The sequence below is a fragment of the Nannobrachium achirus genome (genome assembly GCF_963921795.1).
Source record: "Nannobrachium achirus genome assembly, chromosome: 5".
Taxonomy (NCBI): Eukaryota; Metazoa; Chordata; class Actinopteri; order Myctophiformes; family Myctophidae; genus Nannobrachium; species Nannobrachium achirus.
The window spans coordinates 19,262,201-19,276,314 of NC_137814.1; the positions used below are offsets into that span (position 1 = coordinate 19,262,201).

The following is a 14,114-nucleotide window of genomic DNA, read 5'->3' on the forward strand; positions in this document are numbered from 1 at the left end:
AGAACTCGTCTGCCCTTCATTCGCTTCTGTCCTCTCGTTTCCGGTCCGAAGTCGTTTTTAATTGGGGTCGTTGTCCTTTGGTCCCCCACTCGTTTAGGGTATGGAGCAGTACCCGCCACAGGCCCTGCCAGCATGATGCTCCTGGCTCTCCAGACGGACCCCCTGGCCCTGGGTGTCGCTCTCCCAAAGCCCTGGCGTCTGGAGGATCTTCTCCACAAGTTCCTCAAAGGCACATTGGACTCCGTCCTTGGTCTTAGCGCTGGCCTCTATTTGAACGGAAAAAGATCAGGGTGGCAAGAACCGTCAGGACTTGACACCTCTCCAAAGTGCACGCCAACACACTGAAGTCCAGTGTACCGTGACCGGAGGCCAACATGCTTTCACGTTATAATACTTGTGATAGTAAACAGGACAGATGTGTGTCACCGAGCATGGTATAGCAGCATGAAACGACTTCATCTGGACTGCAAGAGACATCCCTGCACAAACAAGACATCTACATAACGGCTAAAAATCCATGACATCTTCTTGCAAGGCTTTTTTTTTTCTTCCTTTAAAAACCCTTAATTTAGTCATTCTAAAATGGAAACTCCACACAAAATCTAATTTCCAGGAGAGGGACAGATCTGAGCAGGGAATCAGAAACACGTGTAGACATGGATTTGATAGATGAAAAGACCGCTAGATTTTAATCATAATGCATTTCTTATGGAGGGGGGCTGGGTCTCTTGGTGCGGCGCTGACAGCGGAGACTCGGAAATGCCAGAGCAGTATAAACAAGATGACCACGGCCCGGCTGAAGGCGGGGCTCCGTGGCGGGGGCATGGATTTTCCTTTCCAAACCTACGCACTAACTCTGAATTTAATCATTCATTCATACATTCATTCATAATATGGCAGCACAGACGTGGAGTGCTATGCGAGAGATTACGGGATAAAAATCAATGGTGTTTGGTATTACTGAGACATAACACGTACCAATAAAAAGCATGGAGTGTTTCCTGGCGAATTTCAGGCCCTCGTTTCTGTCCACTTCACGGCTGTCCTGAAACCAAACAAGATGGACAGTTTGAGTCCCTCAAATCCCATCTGTTTTATTCATACACCGCATGGGTTACACCGGTTCCCATTGACATTCTGAGGGAGAAAAATGCATTTGACATATTAACTTATGTGAGCCAAAACGGAGCAGAAATGTTCCGATGCTGCCGAGTATATCCACGAAAAGCACAAAAGTGGTAAGACTGACCCAAGATGCTCTGTGGCATCTCATCCTGGCTCATTTTGGCTTTGGTTTGTTTTGTTTTCTTGGAATCGGTAAATGTGTGAGGGAAGCGTGGTCTCCCAGACGCAATGGAATAATAGCCTCAAGAGTGGCTGCTATAAATAACTAGAGCCAGACCAATATATGGGTTTGGCCAATATATCGGCCATCATGTGAATCTTCTGATGACATCGGGTATCTGCAATTACACAGCCGATGTGTCCCGATGAATTTCTTTTTTTTTACCACTTCGAACCTGGCATCCCCATTTTGGGCATGTCATTGTAGTTTTCAAAAACAGCTGATCTACAAGCTCACAACGCGTCATGTTGTGATGCTGTGAGCTTGGACTTTATTGACATTTTTTTTAATAGGGTTAAATAAAAGGTTTTGTATTTATTTTTATTTCATATTTTTTTATCCACAACTTTCCAACATCCCAAAATGCATTGCGCAGAAGTTGGACGGAGCTTCCGGCGCCGCAGCCGAGTATGATCTACAAGCTCACAACGGTTGCATCTGCGACGCGACGTGAGCTTGTATGTCTGCTGTTAACCGGAAGTGTGGTGCAAAAGATTCTCCAGTAAATTCCCGCGGAAAGAGGTGGATACAAGTTAAATATTCTCAAATAGAAGCTTTAATCAAATCAAAGTTTTTCAAAGTATGAAGAATTATCTTCACATCTGCTTAACTTTCACACATCAAAGTCATACAATTTAGAATATGAAATTGCCACGAACCCACCTGATCGATTTTGTTCCCAACCAACATTTTGACGATGTCGTTTCGTGTGCTGTACGTCTCCAGTTCATTCAGCCAGTTCCCAAGTTTTGTGAAAGTGTCCCGTTTTGTGACGTCATATACTGTCAAGAGGAACAGGAAAAGAGAACGACAGATATTCATTTCTGCACATATCTGCTAAAGCCAATGTGATTCAACTACTGAGCAGTGTCCTGCAGCATTTCGGCACTAGCTTGAGAGCTTGTAGCATGCTAGCACCTTACATTTCGGAATTTACCTTTTTTTTTTTTATATTTTGATATTTTATGTTGGTAAATACAGCGGGGAGGCGGGACATGTGATGTAATGAGGAAGCGAGAGACAGTTTGGAAAAAGCAGCAAAATATTCACAAATAGATTAAAAATACATAACGGCATCGCCGATTAGCGCCGCTTTGCACCCGTTTCTGCGCTCTCCTAGTGCAGTTCTGGGTATCTTTAAAGAATCTCAACAACATCTGAGCGATGCTGTATTCGTCCAAGACCAGACAGTGGTAGCGTTGCGTATCAGGAAGAGTGAATTAAGGAGCAAGGGACCCTAAATACCGTCTTCCAAATACAAAAAAAGGTAATTTAAGGGTCCCGAGAGGAGCTAGTAGCATGCTAACGTTTGGTCATGGCGACATGCACGCAGACCGTGCACAAGCCGTGCACCATCGTGCACGATGGACACGCTGCGAGCACATTAAATAACCGGGGTATGGCGAGTAGTTTGGTTAATTATTCGAGTAGTAAATGAGTTAAATATCTGTTACACATTAACATGAATCCAACATACTACTGATGATAGTGCTGTCAAACAAGTCTATGGAGCCATCTATGAAATCTACGAAAAGATTTCATTTGCAACACATATGTAGTTGGGGTCCCTGCTTCATCTGTCTAAGCTAAGGGGTGCTTGGCCTGAAAAACAGTGTTCAAGACCCATGCTTTACTGCTCACCGAGTATGACTCCCTGTGCACCGCGGTAGTAGCTGGGTGTGAGCGTCCGGAACCGCTCCTGTCCAGCTGTGTCCTGTACACAAAGCAAACACACAAGTACAGTACAGGGGCTGTCACTCACTGCTACATACCTGTATCACTGCTAGACGATTGCACTAATGCACTGACCACATAATCTCAATGTACTGTAGATGGTAAATGGTGCATTTATATAGCGTCTTTATCCAAGGCGTTTGTTTTACAATGATTGTGCATCACATTCATCCATTCACACATACACCCACACACCCACACACACACACACCGATGGCGGAGGGAACCATGCAAGGCAAAAACCTGCTCTGCAAGGCAAAAACCTGCTCATTGGGAGCAATTAGGGTTTCAGTGAGTTGCTCAACGACACTGACAGTAACTCTGGGGGATGCCGGGATCGAACTAAGCTCCTGAGCCACTGCCACGCTCCCCCCTATGTCCCTAAAGGGGAACACACACCGGACGCGGAGGCGGCGCGGAAGCGCCGCGTCAAAACATACAGCCCCATTATTTTCAATGAACTAACCCACACTGACGCGCGCAGCCGCGGGTCTGCGTTGAACATGTTCTCCCATGCTTCTCCCCACCGGGGGAAATGGATGGGCTGTGTGGCAGCGCGCCGCGTCCAGCTGGGGTTACCGCGCTGCACTTCACGTGCGTCGATACCGCGACGCGAGGCTGTGCAGCCGTCCGCGTTCAGTGTGTGCTCCCCTTAACCCAGCTCGATTCTGTCATGGATACGTGTTTTTGCGTTCTTCACAGGTATTTATTACACAGAATACACACTTTCAACTTGGTGTCCCTATTGTAGTCTTGTCATTATAGGTGACATAAAAGAGATATAATAATAAATAATTCGAAACAAATTTAAAATAATTCAAAAAGAGCAGATTTACAAGCTCATACCGAGCCACATCATGATGGGTTGTGTGCTTGTAGATTGGCTATTTTCACTATTTGTTGTGCGAACAATTTTCATAGAGCTTAAGTGGTGGTTAATCTCACAAATAGCCTATAATCAAATGGATTAATTCCTATGAACCTGCATGCACATTAGTGTCTTTCCCTGGCTTTGCCTGGCACACATGAACAAGTCTTATTCTTGTAGCAACGTTCATGAATCCCAATAGACTATAGATTTGTTAAACTTCTGCACGGTGACAGCATCACTCATCAGTCATCACAAGTGTCATGGCATTGCTTCATGGAAGGAAGACTTTTTCTCCTCCCAGTTTCCTACTTTGTCGTTTGCTTACTATGCAATGGCGCCATCTCGTGGAGAGACCTTGTAACTGGACGTGTTTTTCAAGCTATGTACTGTAATGTAGATCCTGCTCATGACAGGGCTCACCCATATGGCCAGCTTTGCTTTGTTCCCGTCGATGGCGATTGTCTTTACTTTGAAATCCACACCTGTGTTGACAGGTACAAGCAGACAGACAGAGAGAGAGGGTGAAAAAAGAGGCAGAGAGATAATCCTACAGACAAAAGGACCATGTTCTAATGTGTGTGTGTGTGTGTGTGTGTGTGTGTGTGTGTGTGTGTGTGTGTGTGTGTGCGCGCGCGTGTGTGTTTTACCTATTGTTGCAGTCTGCTCTGGATCGAAAGTGTCTTCTGTGAACCTCAAAAGCAGACTGTTCAGGGATCAAAATATTAAAAGGAGATGAGAGGGACGAATGACACAAATTATAGGTCAGCTTAAGCACTGCTGGGTTGAGTGGGTTCCCACACATCTTTACCAATTAATTTCCAAAACCTTTCCAGAATATTTAACCTGAATTCCAGGACTATATAACAATAATTCAGCTCAATAACAAGTCGCTTACTCCTATGCACAATGCCCAAAAGACAGGTGGTTCTCAACCTTTTCAGGCAGTGACCGCTGAAATAATCATATTTTAACTGGGGACCCGGCACCCTGACGAGCACTAAGAGTTGAGGAATTTTGTATAACACGTTTGCAAGGCGTTGTGAGCATGTAGATCTGCAATTTTCACAATTTCTGCCTCAAATATTTGACAATTTGGTCAATGTTTTATTTGTAATTTCAGATGTATTAACAAAATCAATAACCAAAGACAATGCATAGTTATTTTTTCCAGGACCTTCCAGACCCTTGATCAATTCCCAAACTTTTCCAGTACTGGAAAAATATTAAAAAACTAATTTCAAAATATTTCCAGGAATGTCATGACCGTGGGAACCCTGTTATTATAACTATGGGGTACAGTAGGTGCTATAGCTGTAATAGCTATAGTAGGTGCTATAGCTGTAATAACACAGGAGTACATCAGTCTGAATTCAGTGATGACTCCTGTAACTTAGCTGATCAACTAGTTATCTAATGTCAGCCAACTGTATAGGCTACTTCCCTGATAGAAAGTGGTGGAGAAACTAATACTGCAATGTAGAAAATACTCTAATACTCAAAATGTACAAAAGTATTGTTAAATGTACTTTAAGTACCAAAAGTAGAAAGTAGGCTACTCATTATGCAGAATGTCCTATTTGAAGTTTTCAAATGTATATAAATCTTTTTGAAAATAGCAGATCTATCAAATTGGAAATACTGAAGTAAAGTACAAATATCTCAACATTGTTCTTAAAATGTACTATAGTTACTTTCCACCACTGCTTGCTACCATATGATACGTATTTAAGACCCAGTTACTAAACTGGTCTGTCAAATGGAGCAACACAGCGGCTGTGGGCTCTATTTAAGACCCAGTTACTAAACTGGTCTGTCAAATGGAGCAACACAGCGGCTGTGGGCTCATCAGCATGTGAAATGACACAACAAAACAAAATGTCAACATTGCCAACTGGGGTTACATTAGCCTGTTAGCTAGCAATAGCAGCCACCAACCAACCAACCTCGACTTCCCGACCCCACTCTCGCCGATTATCAGCAGTTTCAGAGTTGTCAGCACGTCGTCGTCCATGTCTGTGCTGTGGGAGGTCTCGTTTTAAATGTATTCACGACCTTCTCAGTGACAGAGGTCTCTTTTCAGAGACTGTAAGTAGGCTCACAGTCTGCACTCTGTCTCTACCTTGTCTGGTCTGAGCTATGTGTTCAGCAAATCTAGGCTAGCCAATATAAAACATCCGGTGGTCGATCTCTTCAGAATAAGAGTATTCCTGAAGCCATTGAAAATGTAAAAATATAAATTAAGCACTAATTAAAGCTATACAACGAAAAATATGTTTCTGTGTGAAAGTAAAGTTTGAATAACACAAATAATATACATCTTCTAAATAGATTTTTTTTGTTATCAAATATTTTTATTTTCCATAATCAAAAGAAAAATGCAATTAACAGACAAACAACACAAACAATAGTAAAACAAGAAAAGGAAAAGAAAACCCACCCACCCCCTTTCCCCGGACCAACACGGAATGTACAATAGTGCATGCCTGTGCTAGGCTGTTACCACTATATAGTGATTTCTTGAATCATAGCCTTAAGCTTATCTGCATCTTCTAAATAGATAAATGCTGTTCACTGGAGTGCACAGCCTTTACAAATTGGACACTGGACAGGAGACGGCTCTTCGTCTTATTTTGAAGGCGATTGAATAATTTCGATTTAACCGAAAGTCTTAGATTTGCTAGCTCTCGAAAGAACTGTCTGTCTGCAGCTGCATGCAACCTTCGTTCTATGCAGCCTGTGACGTCATCATGGGAAAACATGTTTTCATGTTTCATGTGCAAACATGACACTTGCTGGGATCTATCAATATTGATACTCCAAAAGTGTTGTTAAAAATGAGTATGTACAGTAGGCCTATGTATGTATGTATGTATGTATGTATGTATGCCTATGTATGTATGTAGCCTATGTATGTATGTATGTATGTATGTATGTATGTATGTATGTATGTAATTGTAATGTATGTATGTATAGCCTATGTATGTATGTATGTATGTATGTAGGCCTGTGTATATGTATATGTACTATATGTATGTGTATGTGTGTGTGTGTGTGTGTGTGTGTGTGTGTGTGCGTGCATGCGTGCGTGCGTGCGTGCGTGCGTGTGTGCGTGCATGTGTGTGCGTGTGCGTGTGTGTGCGTGTACTGTACTGTATGTATATGCATGCATGCATGCATATTATGAACAGCTATACAAATTGGCAGGTTGACACTCAATAAAGTTATCAACCTACTGGCAAATTACATTTAAACAAAATTGGTCAAGGATTTTTTTTCCCCCCTTCAAATACATAACCTGTGTAACAGATACAATATATTTTTAACTGACTGATTGATTGTTCATTGTGTATTTACTACTTTGGTCTAGTTAAATACAGTAGTTTCAAGCATAATTGTATGTTTCGGCGTTTGTAGCCTATACAGAGCATCTATTCACATTATTAACTATGTTGTGTTGTCCCCTGTATTGTCTTTTACATGGACCTATTAGAGTCTGAAATGAAGATTGATTGTTCTTTTGTTAGTTGTCTAGTTTAGCCCAGGGCAGAGGTGGTCAAGTGGAGACTTAAGAGGATGTTTACCCAAGAAAATCATTGACCTTTATCCTTTATCTTTTAAAAACAAGACACAGTGTACCCTACAGCACAGCTCTTCTTTGTTCTATACTTTACTAAGGACAGGCAGACACAGAATGCACTTGTTACCTCCAAATGAACCACTTGGGATTTGGAATTTGAGGTGCAGTGATCCAGTGACAGTAGTATCTCAGTGCAGTTAAATGGTGTCTTTGTTTGATTAGGGTCCTGCCTCCACCTGCCTGGTCCAGCACTGAGAAGGCCTACCCCAATATTATGCAAATAGCTTCTAATGAAGGGGTTGTTTGTGAGCACATGGTTGCAACTTGCAGAATATTTATCACTGCTTGTTTGCAGCTCCCTTGTTGTTGTGTGACATCTCAGCTTCTGTGCTGCAGCCATATTTTAAGCCCTATAACGCAGACTGATTTTTGTGAACAAAGCTGAAATTTAAAGACCATGGCGCGATGCTACACAGATTGCATAGTGAGACCCCTGCGTATCTGTTTTGAAATGATGGGCCGTTTCATTGGATGTCATCCATGGTGGTTCTTTATTGCTCCTCTTGTCCTCTCCGCTGGGCTGGGGAGTGGGTTTTACTTTCTAGAGGACAGGATGTCCAATGACATCGAGGGCCAGTTCACCCCTATCCATGGACAAGCCAAGATGGAGAGACGATACATCCAAGAAACCTTTCCAGAAGATGATTCCATGTTTTCCAGCTTGAGGCTGAGCACGGACGGCACGCACGCCTCTTTTATTGCCACGAATAAGGGGGACGTTCTGACAGTGGAGTCACTTCAGGAGATCATAGACCTGGACCTCAAAGTTAGGAGTGTGATAGCGCAGCTGGAGAATGAAACTGTTGGATATGTGGATGTTTGTGCGACTGTGACTGGAAGCTGCCTTTCCAGTGACATTCTACGCGTGATTAACTATAATGCAAGCCATATAGACAACGTTAATTTGACGTTTCCATGGCATTACTCGGATTCTGAGAGGATTCCCTTGCATATCAGCCTGGGAAGTGTGACACTCAACAACTCAGTCATTCAAAGCGCTAAAGCCATACTAATCCGTTACTACTTACGAGAGGGCAGCAAAATAAAATCAGATATTTGGCTGCAGGCTGTTATGAATCTCATATCAAATGAATCACCAAGTTCCATAGAGGTGAGATGATGAAACATAATGCATTAACAAATCAGATGTGAATTGTGCTTGTGAACATGCTGAATGTTCTGTCATCTCTCTAGGTGTCATACTCTACATCCATGTCCTTGCAGTGGGAATTTGAGAAATCTCCAGCCTCTATCGTCAAACTATTCTCCATCACATATGCCACGGCAATCACATTTTCAATCATATCATGCTGGAGGTTGGTAAAGTACTGTGTCTAACTACCAGGGAAATGTTGTAATGTCTGGAATGATTAAAATAAGAATATTGTATTATTGTTACCCATATAAAATGTAATATTGAAGTCCCAGCTATAGGCAAATTGTATGCTGAGTGATGAATCAGAAACAACAAAATGATTTTTGTGTGTGTTTTGCATTGAACATGTTATTCTTTAAACTCTTCAGGTTGGACAATGTGAGGAGTAAGGTATGGGTGGCGTCTGTTGGAGTGCTCTCTGCAGGTCTTGCAGTACTAACCAGTTTTGGGGTTTTGCTGTTGCTGGATCAGCCTTTCTCCATGACTGTTGCCTCTTCACCTTTTATGATACTAGGTACGTTTCTGTTGAATTATCCAGGTAGGCCAGAACACACATACTTGATAGGGAAATATGCAAAATTAAGAACCAATGTAATAAGAATGCAAATTGTTGGTTTGAGAAAAGGAAATCCTTCCTCTTCTTATTCATTTACATCAATTATTAGTCTCAATATTAGTTTGATCACACATTCAGGCATTCAGTGAGAATTCTATTCATATTTGGCCCTAAAAATCTAGAAAGTATTTTCATGAAAAAGTAAGTGAGAAGGGGTCTGTATAATACCCATGTAGCCTACATAGTCAAACATTGGGTTAAAGTCCATGTTCTTTGCCGAAACAGATTTTTCTCAATCTCTTCACCTTTTGTCATTTCATACCAAAGGCATTGGAATCGATGACATGTTCATCATGCTCTCCTGCTGGCAGCGGACCCACGTACTGGACGGTGTTGCTGACCGCCTGGCCCACACCTACAGAGAAGCTGCTGTTTCAATCTCCATCACCAGCCTGACCGACGCGCTGGCTCTCTTCCTTGGCTACAGATCTCCCTTTGGCTCCGTCCGGTCCTTCTGCCTCTACGCCGGCGTATCGGTTACGGTCTGCTACTTCTATAACATCACTTTCCTGGGCGCCTTCGTGGCTCTGAACGGCCGGAGGGAAACGGACAACAGACACTGGCTCACGTGTGCCAAGGTCCCAGAGGACCTTCCACCAGGGAGATCCAAGGCATTTGGTTTGTGCTGCGTTGGAGGAACCTACGATCGAACCACTGAGAAGGAGGAAAATCCACCGTTGAGTCGATTCTTCGAGAAGGTCTACGGGCCATTTCTCACTCAGAAATGGGTCAAAGTGTGTGTACTTGTTGTGTATGCTGGGTATCTGGCTGTCAGCATCTATGGGTGTTCTGTCATGAAGGAAGGTCTTGACGTCAGGAACCTGGTGCTGGATGATTCCTATATTATCAAATATTACAATGACCAAAGCCAGCATTTCTCTGAATATAGTTACAATGCGATGGTGGCTGTGAAGCAGCCACTCCCATACTGGACCATGAGTGGACGACAGAGCCTTGGGTCGTGCATTGCGGATTTTGAAAACCTGAATTATGTCAATGGCACATTCGCTTGGTTCCATTCCTTTCAACGGTACACCAATGCCACTGATCTCAACATAAGCTCTGAGCAGACGTTCAAAAACCACCTGCCTCGTTTCCTCGAGCTCAACCCCATGTTCAGGCAAGACATCAACCTCAGTGCGGAAAGTGACATCCAGGCCTCTCGCTTTTTCATTCAGACCCTCCACAAAACGACCACGAAGGACATGTTGGTTGGCCTCAGGGAGACGGCGAGACAATGCCCCATTGAGCTACTGGTCTACCACCCTGCGTTTATCTACTTTGACCAATACACCATCATTGTGGACAACACCATTCAAACGATCCTGGTGGCTGCTATAGTGATGCTATGCGTCTCACTGATCCTGATTCCCAGTCCTCTGTGTTCCCTGTGGGTAGCCTTTGCCATGTCTTCAGTCATCGTCGGTGTGGCGGGATTCATGGCTCTGTGGGACGTTAGCCTCGACTCCATTTCCATGATCAACCTGGTCATGTGTATTGGTTTCTCTGTGGATTTCTCAGCCCACGTCTCCTACGCGTTTGTCTCCAGTTCCAAGAGCAATGTGAACGAGAGGTCTACGGAAGCAATGGCCCACCTGGGCTATCCAATAGTGCAGGGGGCTGTGTCTACCATTTTAGGGGTAGTGGCACTCTCTGTGTCTGGGAGTTACATCTTTAGGACGTTCTTCAAAATCATGTTTTTGGTGATTCTATTCAGCGTGTTTCACGGCCTTATGTTTATTCCTGTGTTCCTGACATTGTTTGGGGCATGCGGGAAGTGCTGTTGAATGGTTATAGAGTGTGGATTGTGGAGCCCTACAGTAATAGTATATACTTTATTGTACAACAAAACAGCATGAATTGTCAATATACTGTATAAGCTCACACATGACTATGCATGTGAGCTTGTTGATCGGCTATGTTCGGTATTTATGAACATTTTGAAAACTTTGGAAGATGTTTAAAATGCTTGCCTAATTGACACAATCCAAATAGGGATGGCATGTTGAAAAGGGTCATAAAGTCATAAGTAACTGTGAACGTTTTTCAATTAAACAAGTTATTCAATCTTGTACTGGTATTTAACAATAACAATTTTAGTCACAAGTGTCTGCCCCGACACTCTGGCCTATCATCTGGCTAAATTATTTTTATTTCTGCATTGGCAATAAAGAAATATCACACAGTGTTCTTGTAACAAATTCTATTGTCGCTATGGTGATTGCAACCTGCCTTGGGATTCTTTCTTTTTTCTTTGAAAGAGTCAAGACCAAAAGTAATGCACAAACAACTTTACATTTAAAGGATATTTTACTTTTAATTCAATCCATCCTTTCATTCAACATTGCCATCACATTATTGAGAGACTTAGTCAACCAATACCAGTGCCATTCAGCTTAAAAGCATATTTATACATCTATATATACAATGTCTTCTATTACATCCCAATTATGTACAACTAAACATAGGTAAGAGCCTCAATAAGCCAAAGATTGAAGTAGGTTACTGCAGTGAATAAAAATAGTTGCAGAAAACACTACATTGAATAAATAACTTATTTTGGGTATAAGCCATTTATAGACTAGACCAGACTAAACTTCAAAGAAATCTGTGTTCTAAAAAAAATATGCTATCACTTACAAACATTACACTGCTCCAACTATTCACTTGCAATAGCATGAGATGTTTTTCAACAGAGCGATGCATTTGCTAAATTCTACCTGCACAGCGCTTTGGATATCAACATACACACACACACATTAGAATCAAAGATGATCTATTATAATATGACCATGGAGCTACAGTAAAGCTGAGTATTGGTGTGTAGAGTGTTGCTACGGTTCTTTTATGCCAGGGGTCTCCAAAGTTTTCAGGCCAAGGACCCCTTTAGTCGAGAGAGAGATGAAGCAGGGACCCCCACAACCTGTTCATGTAAGCCATTTACCATGAGAGGGAGTGGGTTGTTGGCTGATTTACCACTGTTTCAGGGTTGTGGCACGAGGCGAAGCCGAATGCCAAACAATGACCCTCGAATGGTAAATTGCTTTTCTACCACTTCTACATTATAAATGAAAGAAAACACAGTTGTAACTTGCAAGGTTATTTAGTTACAATCATTAATTGTTTCAGTGGGCGGGGTCCATGAGCCAACTCAAGGTTGTTGACTGATTTACCACTGTTCTAAGCCAATCAGAATCTACTATCTGAACATGTGACCACAAAAAGTGGTAGAAAGATTCCATATACAGTAGTTTCATCCTTTGACAGCACAATCAGTATATTTTGGATTCATGTCAATTTGTGTTTTCAAATATTTAACCACTTGAACCGTCTAATAAACTTGAACTTTCACTTTGTACTCTTTTTCCCCTCTACACGCTCTTTGCCTAAAATAGCCGATCTACAAGCTCACAACGCCTCGCAGCGCTTGTAGAGCTGCCATTTTTGGCTAAAGTTCTCAGGTAAAAAAAAAAGGTTTCTATCACACAAAGATTTGGAGGACCCCCTGTAGTAACTCTGAGGATCCCCTAGGGGTCCCGGACCCCCTGTTGAAGACCCTTGCTTTATGCCCAGTGAACAGTGTGTACATTTACAGCATTTTGCCAGCATTACTGTGCAGCACTTATTACAAACAAACAAACAAAAAAAAAACGTGTCACTGTGATATGTTGTTAGCTTGTAGATCTGCTATTTTTGATGATTATTATTTCCACTTAAAACTCCTTCTGTTCAGTGATTTACAACAGAGTGAAACTGATCTCAGTATGATTAGCTTTTTCTTCCAGAAATAAAGCTCAGTTCAGTGGACTAATGAGTTGGTCACAAGCTCAATATTTTTTAAATAAGCTCAAAATGTGCACCATGTTTTGAGCTTGTAGATCGCCATTTTCAGCTACTTTTGTGTGCCACTGTAGTATGACAAAGTAGGGCATTCATTTACGGGAAAAAACTAAAAGAAACATAAAAAGTGAAAATGTGGAGATAAGGTTTCTGCCTGCCAGCAATGATAGGCTCTTTCTAAAGCTCTGTCACTATTCTTCAGCCTATATTTGGTTATTCTTTCAAAGATAAGCAGCATTTAATTCCATCCATCCATATAGACAGCATTGATATCTTTAGTTCCACAAATACATTACATAAAGAGAAGGTACAGTAAGTGTGCCTAAACTTCACACACTTAGTAAAAGTGCAGAGAGACATTGTCGATTTCCCAAATCAAAATGGAGAAATTCACCCCTACATTCCCCTGAAAAGGCCACCTTTAGAAACAGCTACATGGCTCAGACAGACATGGGAATATGCAGAAGGGATGGTTCATGTGTAGGAACACGAACAGGCATCCGTGTCTAAGCACATTAATGCATGGAACATACTGTAGCCGCTCCGTTGCGACCGATCTTGCAATAAACTGGTCAAGTAACAGACGTGCACAGAAAACACTGGGAGAAGAGGAGGAAATGTTCCACAGCTGAGGGTCAGTCAAAATCCTATTAGCCACGATTACGCAGCAGCTCAAATGACCGTGCACTGCCCCATGATCCACCAAAAGGGCTGTATTATGACCTCGGCTGAACGGAATTTGACCCATTTTCCATCCATTTGCACATACAGTACATACATATTACATAAATAAAACAGAATCCTATTTAGAAATCACGACAGATTTCCAGGTGCATATTTATATTTGCCATTATACCCACCCACCCAACGGCCCTTAAGACAACCTGAGCAAAACTATTTCCTATTATACATCCA

The 14,114-nt window shown here is 42.2% G+C and overlaps 2 protein-coding genes across 2 annotated transcripts; one reads left to right on the forward strand and one right to left on the reverse strand.

Annotated features, from left to right (window-relative positions):
- Positions 1-6: 6 nt before the first annotated feature.
- Positions 7-6,064, reverse strand: LOC308285684 (ras-related protein Rab-18-B). The gene is made up of 7 exons (XM_080726529.1): positions 5,894-6,064; positions 4,598-4,653; positions 4,371-4,432; positions 2,987-3,059; positions 2,009-2,127; positions 979-1,045; positions 7-266 (listed from the first exon to the last, which is right to left on the reverse strand). The coding sequence occupies exons 1-7, from the start codon at positions 5,959-5,961 to the stop codon at positions 94-96; spliced, it is 618 nt and encodes a 205-aa protein (XP_080582655.1). The 5' UTR covers positions 5,962-6,064; the 3' UTR covers positions 7-93.
- Positions 6,065-7,984: 1,920 nt separating this feature from the next.
- ptchd3b (patched domain containing 3b) lies at positions 7,985-11,146 on the forward strand (the record flags this gene model as incomplete). The annotated part of the gene is made up of 4 exons (XM_080725598.1): positions 7,985-8,404; positions 8,782-8,903; positions 9,112-9,257; positions 9,627-11,146. 4 exons carry the CDS (start codon positions 7,985-7,987, stop codon positions 11,144-11,146), a joined length of 2,208 nt encoding a protein of 735 aa, XP_080581724.1.
- Between the last annotated feature and the right edge of the window lie 2,968 nt (positions 11,147-14,114).

Bases quoted from the DNA above. Each gene is read 5' to 3' on its own strand.
- LOC308285684 (XM_080726529.1), bottom strand. From the start codon at position 5,961: ATGGACGACGACGTGCTGACAACTCTGAAACTGCTGATAATCGGCGAG. The intron at 4,654-5,893 runs GTTGGTTGGTTG...ATCCCTGAACAG, and splicing joins AGTGGGGTCGGGAAGTCGAG to TCTGCTTTTGAGGTTCACAG. The intron at 2,128-2,986 runs GTGAGCAGTAAA...TCCTCTTGACAG, and splicing joins TGCACAGGGAGTCATACTCG to TATATGACGTCACAAAACGG.